We start from the raw sequence: 17,149 nt of genomic DNA on the forward strand, positions 1-17,149 counted from the left end.
GACTTTATTATTCTGTCTGGTCCATACTCTGGCACCTTTGACTCCTATTAATGTAGCCTCAGTGAAAAGTTACTGAAATGTGACAGCTTAATTCTGGAGATTGAGTGGGCAGCCCTTAGGCTGGATTGGGACGTTTGCCTTTGAGGTGCAGCCATCACACCTTCAGAAGCCTGAAAAACTTGCCTTAATCTTAAACTTTCTTAAGACAATTAACAAATTAATGGTTTAAGGTCAGATTTTTGTGTGTTAAAATCAAATATCCAAGAGCAGGGCATGTCAGCACTAATGCTACTTGTGCATCGTGGTATACCCTGACAATAAACAACACAATTGCAGACCATTCTTGTGTTGTGTCATTTCCTCCCCATTCCCTGCTCAGGGAATCTTGTACTATTTTTAGTACAAATTCAGATCAGCCTTTTTTTTACTTAGCATGCTTCATCCAAGTCCACTGCTGGATACAGAAGTTTCTCATTTCTTCACAGGCTTTGTTATAGTCCTTAATTGCTGTGCCATTGGATGACTGAAATGACCTTCTTTACAACCTGGTAGATGAGAGGGCTCTACTGTCTGCATTTAACAGAGCAGAGAAAGAGGCATAGACAGAGTTGTCAGGAACCTCAACTAACTCAAACTGAAATGAGAAGGGGCTGCTTTTTATTTTCTTTTCCTGCATCCTGAGGATTTGGTGCGTTGTGCCACATCATGTTCAAAACAGACACAGATCAATATTTAACATCAGGGGCATTCTTAAAACAGATTTCCAGATACCTCCAATACCTCAGACTGAAGAACATAGGTAGTAACTTGTGTTCTTACTAGTGTGGCAAAGCTCTGGGGGAGGGAACAGGGCCATTTGTTTACACATGGAGAGGAGTTAGGGTGCTCAGCCAGAAGAAATATTCAGGGTGTTACTGTTGTGCATGTGTGGTCCTAGTTGTATTTTTAGCACTAAGGTGCTATGCCTAAAACATACAAGCTAGAATGCTGTCTCGGATGATTTGCTCAGCCTTTTGCAGCATTTGACAGCACTCAGTAACATAACCTACTCTGTGGGCAGAGACAGTCTTAGGAAGCACATGGGCATACAGATAACTTACTGCAGACCTTCGAACCTGCAGTACACGGATGTGTGCTGTGCTTACTGTGCCTGCCTGTATGTGTGGAGTCACCCTCTGGGAAAAGTCAGTTGTGAATTGCTGAGCCCAGGTACCACGTGCTCAGGTTTCAATAGCTTACAGGTCACTGCGTTTGCTGTGGAACGCTGCAGTTACTGTAGAGTAACTGACTGCATAACTTGGTTTTTTGCACTCATTACATGAGATCCTAGTGGTAGTCCTTGCAAGAGTCTTACATTCAAATTGGTAATGGGCACCAGGACCAGACAAAACCCAACCTCATAACCAGACTGACTGTGCATCTGTCCCTGTTCAAATGCTCTCAACCCTCAGCCGTGTCCACAGGTGCACTCCTTAGCTGACAGCCTTGGGACAGCCCCTGGCAGCCTTGCTGACTAGTAATGGGCAGAACTCACATGGAGTTTTCTTGTATGGGTCTCACATTTTGCTGCTGTCCTGACTGTAGTCAGGGTAGACTGTGCTGAAGCAAGGGTCTCGAGGGGAACTTTCACAATGTTGCTGGGGATGTTTTTGGGTACTATGCTGAATTATTTTTATTTCTTTTTTATTATTTTTTTCTTTCTGTTTTTTATTAACAGAATGCGGCTCGCAACTTCCAGGACTTCGACTGTCAGGTAAGACACGTGCAGTAGACAGGAATCTGTGGGCAGACTCCCCATGGCCCATCAGTAATGCTGAGAGATGAAAAAGCTTTGTATCTTAATTTTTACTCTTGTTAAGGTTTAATCCATAAGAACTTGAATATGTCTAGTTGGCAGAAATGCCCTTCACCCTTTCATGCAGAGCACGTTGTTCTGAGCTCTGAGGTGCAGACCTGTGCTGCTTTGCTGAGGCTTCACGACATCTTGCAGGATGGCTGGTCTCCTGAAAAGCAGTTTCTTGGAAACATGCAATATGCTGAACAGCTGCAGCTCTGTCGCATCCCATCTGGCTCACTGGCTAGAAAGGAGGAGCTTGCATGCTCTTCTATTTGTGTTGAGAGGAGAATCGAGTCATCAAGCTGCCCCAGATACAGCACCCCTGCCTTGCTGGGCCTGGGTCATGACAAAGCTGTGATCATTTTCTGGGCTCACCTGCTAGAGCAGTGTAGAGATGAGCTGATTGCTCTGGTTGCTATAGGAATAATCCTTGTAGAGGAGGGGTTGCACCAACACAAGCATCCAAGACAGAGAGGACACACGCTTTGTTTGGCGGAGCACAGCACTGTGAGCGCAGGGTGGGTTTTGTGCTGTAAAATGAGCAGGCTCATTTACCATGCCAGATTACCTTGCTGACTTCCTCCTTGGCATATTGCTATGCGGCCAGCAGCTTTTCTTTCTCTTCAGCTGTAGGAGGCTGCTGTGTCTGTAGTGCTCTGCTTAGCACAGGACAGGCTTTTATTGCTGTATTACAGCAGTTGTGCGGCTAGGGGGTAGAGCTGTGGCAGACTGACTTTTATTAAAAGTCTGTGGTGTAGATGATTCCAGAAAACCTTATGCAAGCCTGTGCAGAACAGGAATATAATAAATACAGTCCTAAGAAGAGAGTTTGTATTTGTTCTGTCTCTTGATATCTGGGCAGGCACATGTCACTGTACTGCTTTAGCTTGATTCATTTTGAGTTTAATATTATCTTAAAGCCTGTAAGTATAAAAATTACTAGTCTTAGCATGTAACTTTAGTGACTAGTCTAAGGAGTGGCAACAGTGTTAGTCAGTGATTTTTCTGTTTTAGTAAAGGTAGACAATGGGTTTAAAACACTTCCCTGTACTGTCTTGTCTCCATCTGTCTTTCTGCATCTTCTCCATCTCTCCTAGAGGTACAGTGTGCTCCCATGTGAGATGGGTAATGGGAAGAAATAAGCGCTGTGCTTTTGAGTAGGAGTATTAGGTAGTACAGACACTGATTACTGAGGCCTGTCTGCCATGACTGGAAGGAATATACAGTGCCTGAGTGTCTCAGTGTATTGGCCTCCACTGCACATTCTCTAATGACCCAGCAAAGCTCTTGGTTTGCCCGTGCCCTGCCCGTCTGTGAACAGTATGGTCTTGGGAGCCAGACCAGAGTGGGAAGGTAGGAATGAGTCCCTGTAACAGAGCTGTGCATCACTGCTGCCTCTTTGCTCTAATGCTTTCCTTCAACAAGCAAAGCCTCTTTGCACCCTTCTTTTAAAAAAATGCCCCAAATCTGAAGCTGTGTGAACCCCAAAGAAACATGGTGCTGCAATCACCCTGTGCACTCAGCATGTCCTGCTGAGGTCTGGGCTCCCTGTCTGCCCCGGGGCTGAGCTGTGGCAATCCCTGCCCAGAAGCCAGGGAGAGGGGCTAGCAGGAGCGCTGGGCCAGGGAAGGACGAGCTTGTGCTTCTCTGTGCTTTGATTTAGATCAGCAGTGAGCTGGTGGCCATGGCAACAGTTGGGTAGGAGACAAGATGTTCCTTCCGGGAGTCTTCTTGGTAATTCATTTAGGGTATTTTTTTAGCAAGAAGTTAACACAGTGTCTCTTGTGTAAATGTCCCAGTCTCACCTTTCTCCAGTGTCTCCCTGCAGGGTGTGGTTTCAGGGCACACCTGGCTTGGCCTGCTATCCTGCCTGGAAAGTACCTCCAAGGGCTGGATTAAGTCTCTGAAATCTGTTAGAAGGATAGATGGTGTGCCAGGTCCTTGGACTTTCTGCCTCAGTTGCTAATACCAGAAATGGTACTTAAAACTTGAGGCTGAGCTTTTGTGTTGTCCTGTGAAAAATTACTGCTGCTTTTTAATCTGGCAGAGCATGTCCAGCTGCCACATTCAGGCCTCTGCAAAACTGGTGTGACTTTACTTACAAGTGTTTGTGAAGGGGGAATTCAAAGTGACGAAGTTTTCTAGGGCTTTCAGAGAAAGTTAGATCCTGTTGTGTAAAGAGAGACTTAAAAGCACTTAGGTTGAGGTGGGGGTTTAATTTGTCCAGAATTTCACAGGGAGGAAGAGCCTTTGGGAGGATATCAGTTTTACAAGAACAGTCACAAACTGGCTGTGAATTCATGAAGAATAAGATGGTTTCCAGTGCAGTGAAGTTCTCAATCAGCTTCCAGTAGCAGTAACATCTGCAAGGGACCTGGTGGGTTTTAAGACAAAATTTAGGGGATTTGTGTGGTGGATTATATTATTTTATACAGTGTACTGTTTGCAGTATGAGACCATGGAATCAGTGATTTAAGATCTGCATTTCAAACCTCTTTATTTTTCTAATAGCCCCCAAAAAGCGGTTTTATATGGAGATAAAGCTGTGGCTTTGCATGGGGCTGACTGCATCCTAGGCTGTGTTTGCAAGGCTGCAGCCAGCAGGGCGAGGGAAGTGGGGTGACCTCAGTCAGCACTGGTGGCAACTCTGATGACATTGCAGGTCCAGTTTGAGCTCCCCAGTACAAGACATTGACATACTGGAGTGAGTCCTGCATTATTTCAACCTGTGTTATTCTGTGCCCTCGGCCATGAGGTGATTTGCTCTAAGTCCATCCCAGCTCCTTCCAGGGCTGACTGACGCCCCTGCAGAGCTCTGCCTTGGATAAAGCTGGCCTCGATGTTTGTTCATCCTGCGGTGCCTCTAGACTTCCTTCTGGCAGGAAGCTGGAGATTCAAAATATTTTCTGCAGTTGCTTGTGACTGGGAGAAGTGTTTAGTTTAATCCTAGCTCATGAGCTTGTCATTAGCACTGTCATTGACTCTGAGTTGTGTTGTGCCAGGCACATAGGTTAGGCATGTTGTTCTCTGTAAAGCTTTGGCATGTGTTACTTTTCAAGGTAGCATGTATATTTAAGGTTTGTAAGATCTATCTTTCTTTTGGAAAAAATGGGCAATACAGTTATGAATTTCTATTAATTTCCCGGTGTGTTTGGTTTTAGTTTTGAATAACTTGCCAGGATTAGATCTGAGCAAAGTCAACAGAGCAAGCATCCTCTTGCTTCAGAAATTTGTTACTCTGGGTTAATGTGGTGTGAAGAAGCTTTTAGCTTTTCTGATACAGCTGACTTTCATATACAGGTGCCCTGCTTTTCTTAAACTGTTTATCTACAAGCAACCACAGTTAACCCTGACAAGTAACAGATTGCCTGGACATCAGTTGAAACAACCCCCACATAATCTGGTAATTGCTTGCAACAGAGATAAAGAGGAGAGCTAGCATGCTGGCTTAGGGGTCTTTATCAATATGAATCTAGGTTATTCTCAGAAATAAAATGTATTAACCTAAATCTGAGACCTACATTTTACTTGAAAGCTCTATGAACCCTAATGAAATCTGGGTTTGGCTGCTTCTAATGTTTGCAGGCAGATGGTGGATTAAACGGTCTGGGTTGCTGCTGGGCAGATGTATTAACCTGCACAGTTAATAGAGCTGTGTTTGGGCTTTTATTATTATCTGTAGACTCTCTTCAGCTGCTTTGAGAAGTAGGTGTTCTGTGTTAGCCTAAATCTCTCCCCTTCTTCCAGGTGATTTGCTTTAAATACCAGTGAAAGAATATGCTGATACATTTGTAAAACTATCCAAATAAATCTGCATTATGTTTCAGTCTGACATAAACTCGCATTGGATCTGATCTGTAGCTAGTTCTTCCTCTTTGCTGCCTCCTACCCATGTGAAGGGAGAGAAGTGTTCTGCTCTTCAGCACACACCATGCAGGAGAGGATGTGGGGTGTGGAGATGGGTCTGGGATTTTGCAGACTATTTGCAGAAAGCTCACAAGGTATGGAAGAGGTGGGAAGAAGGAAGTCCAGGACATGCAGAGTTCAGCTGAAACAGAAAAGACAAGACACACATAAACCCATGGAGGAAAGAAGTTAAAGCTCCCCGTACAACAATGTGCTGTGCGTTCCTGGAATTAATTGAAAATATATAGTTAGTGTTACCTGTGTCCAGAGTAAAACACAGCAAAATATTTGAAGAGTTAACAACAGACTTCCATGAGGAATTTTTTGCCGCTTTTTTTACTGAAAGTATAACTTTTCAATAAGCTCATGTTTGTACTGATTCCATTTTGGAGAAGTTCTTCCACAAATAACATTTGTTTGAAATTTTTTAATCTGAATCTTTAAGTTTGCTCATTCTTGCCCAACCTCTGCTTTATTTTTGCTTGCTGTGCAGTAGGAGATGGTATTCTGCTATTGAGAATTATTGAAATATCCCATCATGTGTCAGGATGTCACAGACGTCGAATCAAAATTGTGTTCATTGTTTAATTAAATTATTAAAGCTGGTTTGTGGTTTCTACACAGTGCCATTGAATACAAGATGTTTTAAAGTATCTTTGTAATGAAATAACCTGAAACGTTAGCACTTTGAGGAAGGGTTTGCTTTCTCTACATGAGTAATAGGGGAGCTCTTCTCACCAGCATTGAAATGTTTTGTCTAGGATATTGAGGACCATTGTTCTTCTGATTTGTACAATGAGTTCTTTTGTTATCTTGTTCAAAGTGCTAGAGTGAAATTAATTCCAACACAGAAGATGTTTTGATCTAGAAATTAAGGTTTTTTAATGCCTGCTAAATTAGCAGCTGTCCCTAATCTTATTAAAACTAATCTCACCACTAAAGTACTGGTTTTTACTTCTGCTGACATCACAGCAACAAATACTGTAAAGCTAAAAATTATTAAAATGGAATTTTATTTTGGAATATATTTTTAATTATTTTTATTTCTTGGGAAGCTTTTCCTCTGATTCTTCTCATCACTGGCTTTCCAGCTGAAAACTCTTGTTTTCTGTAAAACTGCAGCGTTGAGTTCTGGAAAGCTTTTGCTATCTGGACTTGGACTGAAACATGATTTTTATTTTTAAACGTATGAGCATAATCCTTCCATGGGATTTACTTAAACATCATTTTTCCTTTCTGTATGCTTGTAACAACAGTGTGCTAAAGAGGCTGATTATGCAGATGTGGTATTTGAAATTCCTGTGCTTTTTTTTTTGTTCTTGTCAGAGAGTTCTTATAGCACAGCAAATGTATGCACTTCAGGTTGGGAAAGGGATTTGCCTTCTTCCTGCCTTCAGAAAAATGAATGGTGCCTTTCCACTAATGGTGACTGATCTGTTTCCATCTGTTACACAACACCCATTAATGGTATTTCAGAGCAGCTAGTGAGTAATTGCAATACTAGTGATAACTCAGTGCAGTTAGACTCAGTTCTAGTTCCCAGGGACACTGAAGGTTTGGAGATGCAGAACATGGCCCTGCTTTCTCTTCTGCAGGAGATTTTGAGATGGCCATTGGGCTTCAGCAAGATACTGAAATGTAGTTCAGCACATCATGCCAGCAGGTGGACTGGCCTTGACTGGAAATGTGGCCCCTGACTTATCTTCCAGGTTGCCTTTAGGGGTTAAGATGATCTGGCATCTAGGAGTCATGCAAAATATTTTTAGACTTGCCTGTGTATTAGCACATGTAGATCTTCCTTGTGTAGTATTCAGGTTTACAAGGGCTGTCTGTCTGCAGGTTGTGGCACCTTGAGCCCACTGTCCAGGGGATGGAAGAATGTTAGAGGCATCAACCTGTTATATTTGCAGCCCGTGGGGAAGCCTACAACCTGATACTCAAAATAGTGGTGCAGAGTTCCGGAAAAAAACAACCCACTGACAGACTTGGGCAGATGAGAATTGATCTGCAAGTGGTTTAATTCACCCTGAACTATGACAGATTTAGGCCTGTCCGGTTTCCTGCATTAGTTGGGAAAGGGAGGGATTTACCCTTGGAGCAGGACTAAGAAGCACCACATATTCCTAAACATGTGGCTAGGTGCCTTGCTTATGACATTGGACACTTGACTGGAGTGCAAGAAAGTTGTGGCTTTAACTGCTTCTTGTAACACATGAGCAGAGCAGGAGATGGAGAAGTACATCTTGCTCTGTCTCCGACATGCAGTTGTTACCATTGATTGCTTATTGATCTCAATATTGTGTGGTTGTAAGAGTTTGTGGTCTCTGATTTGGGAGCACAAACCCAACCTGTCAGCTCTACTTCTGTTGTAGGTTACTTGACTTCAGTTCATTTGACTGCAGAGCCAGCATCTGTTCTCTGGCAGAATCTCTGTTTTGGATGTGATTTGCCATTTCTCTCTGGCTGACACAGAGTGTGAGAAGGGCTTACAGATAGGCACGGGGTTTGTCCTTCAGCATCATGTGCCTTTGGAACAGGTACCCTTGTTTGTATAGATGGCAATATGCTGGGGATAGCCCAGCAGCACCTTTATCTCCTGATGCTTTTGCATTTGTATAACCAGATGACATACTCCATTCTTCTGCTGCTCTTGATTCTCACCCAGCATTTCTCTAATTTAAGACTTAATCCAATTACACAAAGCAGTAGAAACCATTGCCTGCTTGCATAGATGATACTGTGTTTTCTATTAATAAATTTCTGCTCTGTATGGAAATGAATAATTTAGTTCAAGATGTTGCTTTAAATCTGATTTAGGCTTGCTTCCCACACAGCCGTCTCCTTCAGCTCTACTATTTCCAAAATAATTTTGCACAGAGAGGAGGTGGTAAGCACTTACCTACCAACTGCATTAAGGTCAGTGGTAATGTAATGATAAGAGTTACCAGATGGTGATGTTTTACAGTCTTACAATATTTTTTTCTTAGCTTATTTGTTGTTTTAGTAACGTGTAGAAATTTGAGGGCAGCTGTTGAAAAAGCAAGACAATGGAATCCATAATTTCTGCATGGTTAATAGCTGTGATAGGTTGCCCAAGGAGCATGCTGCAATTGTTTTCCACCTTTGCTGAGATGGCAAAGATGGTGTAAAGTAAGTAATAGCTGTAGCTACAGTATCACTGAAAAAGGGGAAGAACTGACCTGAGTAATCTGTGTCTTCTCCACCTCACAGCAGAGCAGCAGTGGCAGTTTCCTTTGATTTAGGTGAACCAGGGAGTGTCCTTATGCTGAAAGGTTTTTTGGGATGTTTTTACCTGTTTACTAGTACAGACATTGAATGAGCTTGAGCAAAATGTGAGCAACCGATACCTCGCTGCTCTGTGTTCTGCCGGATTTGAATATTAAAATAAATTGAAGGGATTTCACAGATGTGTTCTTTGTTGTCGGTCTCAAAATTAAATCAATTCTCACTTTTTCCAGGGAATTAATTTTTAGCTTTGAGCAGCTTCATGTAGGGAGTAAAACTCCTTCTGGTAATGCCAAAAAAGAATCTTAATAAATTAGTCGTGAAAAGCACTGGTAATATGAATTTTCATCACTAATCATTCCCACTGTGAAACTTAAGACTTTAGTAACTTATAACTTAAGCTCTGGATCATGCTGTGACCTGAAGCTGATGGAGTGTGGCTGGAATTTGCACCGCTGCAGTCTGGCACTCGGGTACCTCTGTTTGCTGCCTGGGAGTCTCTGGTGCTCAAGGATTTAGCCCCCCTGGAGCTGCTGCTGGATGCCATGTTCCTTCACTCAGAAATGTTTATTCTTAATATGGGAAATTTTCTACAGCACCTGTCAGTGGCACTGTCCTTGCTTCCCTTTCTGGCCAAAGGCAGAGGGTGGCAGAGATTATTCCCCCATTTGAACCTTCTGCCAGCTGGGCATGCACCCACTTCTTCCCATAATCAGATTCACAGTAAGTTTAGACTTTGACAGTCATAGCTCTGTGTGTATGTGTGTTCCTCATCAGTTTAAGAATCATTCAAAGATTTTAAGGCCAAATAGGATGATGTCTCAGTCTAGTCTCACCTTCTACAAATCCCCAGCAAGGAATACCTGCCAGCAGTTCCTGCTTGTGTTTAATCTCAAATGTTTTAAAGTTGATGTTGGGTTGTGTCTTATCATCTTCTGGCGTTTGAGCCTCTATGGTTCACCCACATTTCATTTTCTAGAGTGTAGGGCTCTGACTAAGAGCAGTGGTTCTCAGGAGCTGGGACTATGAAGCATGTAGCAAAAATCACAGGGCGTTCAGAGATAGTCTGTAGCATTGGTGGCCTTTCTGCCCAACCCCTACCTGAAAGTATATCTTAACAGTATAGCTAAGGCAAGTCAGTGCCTCTGCCACCGTGTGTGCACTCACAGTGCTTACCTTCCATCCGAATGAGAGATCCCATGGCTGCAGGGTCAGTTGCTGTGGTGTCTGGATGTAGTGGGACAGCAAACACAGCCCTGTGCTCCCACTTGCAGGTTCCATGAGACCATCAGCTCACCGGACATGGGGCAGGGCAGAGGGACAAGAGAAGCACTCTTTAATAGCACTTCTTCATCAGGTCAGCCAATCTGTAACAAGAAGTTGCACCCAAAATCTCAGTTTTGTTTTATTTCTGCCAGTGGTAGTATCCTTGTGTGAGATCACAGAAGAGAGTTGAGGTCCCTCTTGGTGGGCACTGACAGTGGAACACTAATACTTGGATACAGTGTACAGGAAGGAGATGGTAGATGCTGGTGGTGGTAGAGGATGCACGTGGTTGGTAAAGGAAACTTGTTGATATAATCTAGTTCTAACTGATGTCAGTGAATACCTTAGATTCCCCTTAGACAGAAATCCCAGGCCTAAATAAGAAACTTATGTTTTGTCTGTAATTGTGTGAGTGCCCAAGATGGTGATCAGAGGAGCTACAAGGCTAGGAGTCAGGACAAGGGTAGAAAGCTTCAGATGTGGCTGTGGGACATGACATCAATACTTCATTTTAGCTGCAAACTTCTATGGAGCAACAGGTTATGGAGCCCCAGGGAGGAGAAGCCATCATTGACATGATTCTGAGGACAGAGAAATGTGTTCGAATATTGTCTTCAAAGAGCTGCTCTGTGATGGGAACTGTAATGTGCTCCTGCTCAACATCCTTGGGGGTAAAAATTACTAAACCATAGAAAACTTAACTGGTTTTGCACTTGAAGTTCAGAACAAGAACTGGACGGAAATGGAGAAGTTTATTGAAAACCACAGAATCAGCTAGGTTGGAAAGGACCTTGAAGATCCTCCAGTCCAACCATTGACCTAACACTGACAGTTCCCAACTACACCAGATCCCTCAGTGCTATGTGGACCCGACTCTTAAACCCCTCCAGGGATGGGGTCTCCCCCCCCTGCCCTGGACAGCCCATTCCAATGCCCAACAACCCATTCTGGAAAGAAATACTTCCTGACGTCTAGTCTAACTAAACCTTCCCTTGCACAGCTTGAGGCCATTCCCTCTTGTCCTACGGCTTGTTACTTGGCTCAAGAGACTCATCCCCCCTCTCAGCACCCTCCTTTCAGGGAGCTGTAGAGGGCCAGGAGATCTCCCCTCAGCCTCCTCCAGACTAAACCCCCCAGTTCCCTCAGCCACTCCTCATATGACATGTGCTCCAGACCCTGCACCAGCTTCATTAGTAAGCTAAACAGAGAACAAATGCCCACCATCCATCAGAGCAGACGTGAGAAATGGTGCAGGGAAGCCAGCATGACTAAGCAGAAGGGCGTGGAGGTTATTGAAAACAAAGCATTTTTCAAAAAGCTGGAGAAAATGGAAAAGGTTACAAACTCTAGCAGATTAAATATATGAACAGAACAAAGCAGGCAAAAGGGGATTTGGGGAAATGACTTGCAAAGGGGAAAAAAGTAACAATTGTCTTTCAAACCTATCAGAGATGGAACCATGTGAGAGAGTTTGGAGAGTGCTACTGACTTCTCAGGCTCTGAAAGGACGACTCAGGGAAGATCTAGCCATAGCAGAAAAACTAATTAAATTTTTTTCCCTATGCAAGCTTGCCACAAAGTAGCTCAGAGAGGTTACAACAGTGTTGCAAAGCTCTTTGTGGGGAGTCAGCAGAGACCCTGCCTTAAACCACACTGCCTGTTGCAGAGGCTGCAAAAGAGATAAAATAGACCTTTTATAGCAAGTTCCCAGGACTGGCTGTGTTAACCTAGGAGACTGAAATGAATTTAATCCTTCAATACTTGAGTTGTTCAGTGAGAGATTATGCTCCTCTGTTGAAGCTGCTGTGGTGCCCAAGGACTGCAGTGCTTCACCTGTAACAATTTAAAACAGATCCCAGAGGAGTGCTGGGTGTACACTGGCCGGCTGTGCTAGACAGACTGATAAAACTAGCACGGAGTGCAGTAGATGAATTATACGGATCAATATTGGGAAAGTGTCAGCATAGTTTTTGTAAAGGGAAAAAGTCCTGCTCTGCAGAGCTGTTGAAATTCTTTGAAGGAGTCAATAGCCATATAAATAAAGGCAATTCAGTTGATGCAGCCTACTTGGATTTCTGAAAGTCCAGACCCCTTACCAAAGGGGGGCCAAGACCCCTAAGTCTTAAGGGCCTTAGGTGGCCATAGCATCAGAGGAGATGTCATTTCATGGATGAAATATTGGTTAAAAAATAAAAAAAAAAAACAACACCCAAACAATTATTTTCATAGTTGTTTGAGATCACTAGAAGAGCACCTTAGACATCTGAGTTGGAACCTGTGCTTCTTAAATGATCTGAAAAAGGTGATGGAAGGTGCAGTGGCAAACTTTATCTGCCTTTGGGCAAATGAAGTGTGAGGCACATCGAGTAAAAGCATCCCACAGTGGAATATAGAAGGGCAGGCTCAGGGCTGATGATAACCCAGAGGCATAAGACCTTAGCATGGCGAAAGATGAGTGAAAATGTCAGCTCGGGCCACATGCCTTTCAACAAAGCAAATCAGTTCTTGCTTATCAGGAACAGAGAACAAAGCATCTCATTGTGCTACTGTATAAATCCACAGCAAGCCCACATGTGTTTGGTGTACTGCCAGCCTCCTTGTCTCAGAAAGGACAGAGCACGATGGGGCTGCTTTGGAGAGCAACAATATGGTCAGAAAAAAACTGCTGTACCAGGACTGGCCGGATAGTCCAGAGCACATCAGCCAAGAAAGGGGCATGTGAAGGGGAATTGCAACTGCTTGTTCGGTCACTACTGCTGGGGGCCATGGAAGTGGGATCAGTTGTTCTCCATCTTCCAAACCGAGAGATCTCATGCAAAACCAGCAGATGCAAGGTGGGGAATGAAGTGGTTCTTGACCCTGCACGTGGTTAAGCTTTGGCTTTTTTGGTCAAAGGGTGAGGCAGAAGCCAAAGGTATAGATAGCAGGGGGTGACTGCCCAATTCTCAGAAGAGAAAGTCAAAGTGAAGGCCACACCTCCAGTTCAGGAAGTCTCTTTTGACCTACAGATTGTTGGAGGTTGGGAAAATTAAGGGAAACTGTTAAAAGATGCAGGTGTTTGAGGAACTATCACTAAAGCTTGCTCTATTTTATTTTTCCACAAGCACATGCTCTTGAAGTCAGACTAGGAGGCTAGCTTGACCTTTGGTCTGACCAGCTATAACTGCTCTCCATACATTCTGATCCTCTTCCATCACTGCTCTTCTCATCCATGCCATGGGGGAACTGCTGGGTTTTGAAGCCATGGTTCCTAGCTTATTTCAGTTGATCAGGGTAGCTGCCTGCACAGGGCTAGCATTTCTGCTCTGTCTCCCCAGCAGCACGCTGGTTCAGCATGTGTGTATCACAAGCTTTGTGCCTGTGGGCAGTGAGAGCAGGCTGCCCAGAGCGAGGCTGCCTCTGCTGTTGGGTTCCCCTTTACAGCAGGTTGTCTGCAGCTGCTGTTTATTTTTTTACTTATTGTACAAATAAGGCAGTAAATAAAATCTTTTCAGAGAAACCTCTGATAAAGTTTCCAGTGCCTAAGTGAAAATTAAATTTTATCAAGCTTTTCTAAACACAACTGCAGATCATCATCTTCTCTTTCATTCATCTCCCTTATTTTGCAGACCACGCGTTTGTTAAACTCTGACTGTCTCCTGGCCACACGTTTACCATCTGCCTTCTCCTATCATCACTTCCCTGCACTAGGGACTGGATCAGTGTTCAGACCATAGCTGGAGTTAGCGGCAAAGTAACAGTTCTTGAATCTCCGTTCAAGTTACACTGCTGCGGTCTGTCAAAGCTGGCCTGAACAGAGGCAAGAAAGAAAGTGTGCCAGTGTCTAAGAAGTAAAGATGATGAGTGTCTGATACCTTCCAGTGCTGCATTTCTGCATGAGCAGTGGGCAAACACCAGGAGGGAATATGCAGAATTGCAGGTGGGCAGTGGTTATGGAGACAGTGTGACATGGGCAGGACGTATCACTGGGTGGCTGGCAGGGAAGGTGCATCTACGAGAAGGACATGAATAAAGAATGTTTGGCAAAGGCAGAGGGTGCAGCCTGCAAAGCTGCTGTTCTCCTGCTGAGTACGCTGGCACCCATTGTAACTGGGTTATTCTGCTCCATGTTTGGAAGAATGATAAAACAGTAATGATGTAATGAAATAATAACCTTTTTTTGGCCAATTCAAGGTAGCAGTTGTGTCTTACAAGTGTAGAGAGCATCACTGCCATCTTAAGCGTGATACCTAAGCTCTACATTAAGCACCTGCCTCATGCTTGTCCTTTGGCTTTGGTGTGTGGGTGAGCGCTGCTTTGGAGGAAAGCAGGTGACAGGGAGGTCATGTGTGCTGTAACTGTGTGATGCCTGAAAATGTTCTTTGCAATCACATGTTAAGATTAAGGCCCTAAAGCTGCAGGGCAAAGTTTCAGAGAAAGTAAAGTTCACTGGAAAAATGGAGATAGAATTATCTCTCTTATCTCTCCAGATAATCTTGAAAAGGAGATCAGCATGATGTTGCAATGTGTAGCTTAAAAAGTGAATGGAATGTAGAAGCCCCTTATTTCACATGTAGTGATTGCTACTTGCTTTGTAGAGCTTGGAGAAAGCCTTAAAAAAGTAAAAGGCTGTAACCAGAGGAAGAAGAAGAAGGAAGCTGTTTCCCAGAAGGAGGATTTACACCTTTCCTGGGAACTAGCAAGAGAAAAAAGAAATAACCTTAAGCACTCCTAGTCTAAGGCTTTATCACCGTACAGAGCAGAGTAAGAAGTTTGCATGTTTAGCATCTTAAATTTTTTAAAGTGCTGCTTACTGAGATTTGTTAAAGATGGGATTTCTCAAGTTGCTTCTATCTTCAGTGGATGTTCCCTGTATTTGAATCACTGATATGATTGAAGGAGTAGTGAGGTGAGTACTCTTGAAATTAGGCTGGTGCTGTGAAAAACCTCTTCTTGACAGACTCATTTCCCCAAATCGCAGTTTACACACAGTCTGCAAAGTCAAAATAAGTAGGAGGGAAGGATTGATTTTTAGCTCAGGGAAACTCTTTTTCTTCCCTACTAGAGAGCTAAGACCCAAGCTCAACTTCAGAAAACAAAAATGCAGGGTGTTGCAGTATCATATTCAAAGACATTGAGGTACTTGAACAGAGGCTCTGAAGAGAGGTGAGTGTTTCTGTTTCGAGTACTCTGTCCAGTACTCTGCCTAGTGGAAGCATGTGTGACCTTAGCCGTAGGTTTGAATGAAATTCCAGTAAAGACACTATTGCTGACTTTGAAAAATATCCCCAGCTCTCTTGTTAAATTCTGTGCTTTTCTCAATGTTGGCTTAGTTTGGGTTTTGTGCTTCTGTGTGATAGTTGACCTTTTGCTGATGCTTATAAAGCCCCTTAGTTCTCCAGATGTGCATGAGACATGAGTCAGTTTAACTGGCCTTGTGCTCAGGGCAGGGGTATTTCTTGTACAACCCCATGCACTCCCCTCAGGCTCTGAGCCAGAATCAGCATTTGCGAGACCTCTCTGTGAGTCTCTTTTAACTCACTGACCTGGCAGAAATCTAATAAAGTAAGATTGAAAAAAAAAAAAAAAAAGGCAGCTGGGTAGTTTCTTGCCAGGTCAGTGAGTTAAAGCTGTTTATGGAAGAGACCAATAGCTGCCAAAGCTGGAAGAGGCACCTGCTTTTACTGGCAGTGAACCATTTCATTAGCTCAAATGCACAGGGAATTACAGTCAGGGGTTGCAAGCTCCGGCTGCTTTGGCACTCACTGGGCTCTTCCGTGAGTGTGCTGCACTTTGCTGGTTTCAGCCACCTGCACTGCCAGTGGCCACCCTTGGCATCATCCAAAAGTTGCCACTTTTGTTAAAGGACTGGTTAACACCTGCGAACCTGGAGAACACTGAAGTGAGAGCCACTGCTATGGCTGCACAACATGTCCCTCTGGAGGACAAAACGGGACTTTGCCCAGTTTAGCAGAGCAGCCCAGAGAGCCAAGAAGATGGGCAAGGGGCAGAGCCTGTTGGTTTTCTGGAGGTTCAGGAGATGGAAGCTATGTCCCGGGCTTTCTTGTGCACCCTGGCTGTATGGGCAGGCAGTCCTGCTGCGTGGATGCAGAGTCGCTTTGCACACATGGACTGGGCATTTCCTACCTTGGCCCCCAGGCCCCTCCTAAGGAAAAGGGATCCAGATGAGCATCAGGCTGGACAACCTCACTGCCTTATTCTTTTGCTGCCTCTACTGCAGGCAGGTCACTGCTGCTGTGTAGGTACCCCAGCTTCTCCACATGCACAGTGCAACAGCTGCGTACAAGTAAAACCCAGCCCCTTTCTGAGGACGAGGACTGTCAGAGGTGTGTTTTTATCCTTGAAAGCCAAGTTAGAGAAGGCCTCAGGCTACCTTGGGTGATTTGCCTGTGACAGCTTGCTCCTTTTGCCACACTTCTGGGGGAAGGGGAGAGCCTTTGGAGACCCCCAAAAAGAAGTACAGATGTGGGCAGGAGGATCTCTCGCTGCAAGAACTAAACCAGTCTGGCTCACAGCCAGCCCTTGGGGTGCCCAGAAAGGAGGGCCAAGGTGAATTTCTGATGTGCTGCAAGCCAGGTACTCTCACCTGTCCTGTATTTGGTCTTACCACTTTCAGATTATTGGAAATGACAGTTAAAAAAAAAATTACATACTTCGGGTAAACTAGAAAAAAATGTTTTTGAGGTTGTAATGTCCTGTCTTCAGGCTGAACCATGAGGATATTCCCTAAGCAGATATTTTAATATCAGGAAAATAATTGGTTCTTTTTACAGTGTCTGTAAGTCAGAGCATGTCTCTCCTTTGATTTCTGTAGATAACAAAAAGGACTTATAGATGACATTGTGTACCCAGCCTTATTGCCATCTCCACAGCTTTTTCAAAGTGCATAGTTAT

The 17,149-nt window shown here is 44.0% G+C and overlaps 1 protein-coding gene across 2 annotated transcripts in view; it reads left to right on the forward strand.

Moving 5' to 3' along the window:
- The window catches only part of NDRG3 (NDRG family member 3), a 59,059-nt gene that overhangs the window by 27,315 nt on the left and 14,595 nt on the right, over positions 1–17,149 (forward strand). For both annotated transcript variants that reach the window (XM_026867180.1, XM_026867181.1), the window contains exon 3: positions 1,718–1,753. In XM_026867180.1, the coding sequence (XP_026722981.1) occupies positions 1,718–1,753 (36 nt within the window). The remainder of the gene's footprint in view (positions 1–1,717; positions 1,754–17,149) is intronic.

Source organism: Athene cunicularia, unplaced genomic scaffold, assembly GCF_003259725.1.
Source record: "Athene cunicularia isolate RWA unplaced genomic scaffold, athCun1 SCF_2, whole genome shotgun sequence".
Classification (NCBI taxonomy): Eukaryota; Metazoa; Chordata; class Aves; order Strigiformes; family Strigidae; genus Athene; species Athene cunicularia.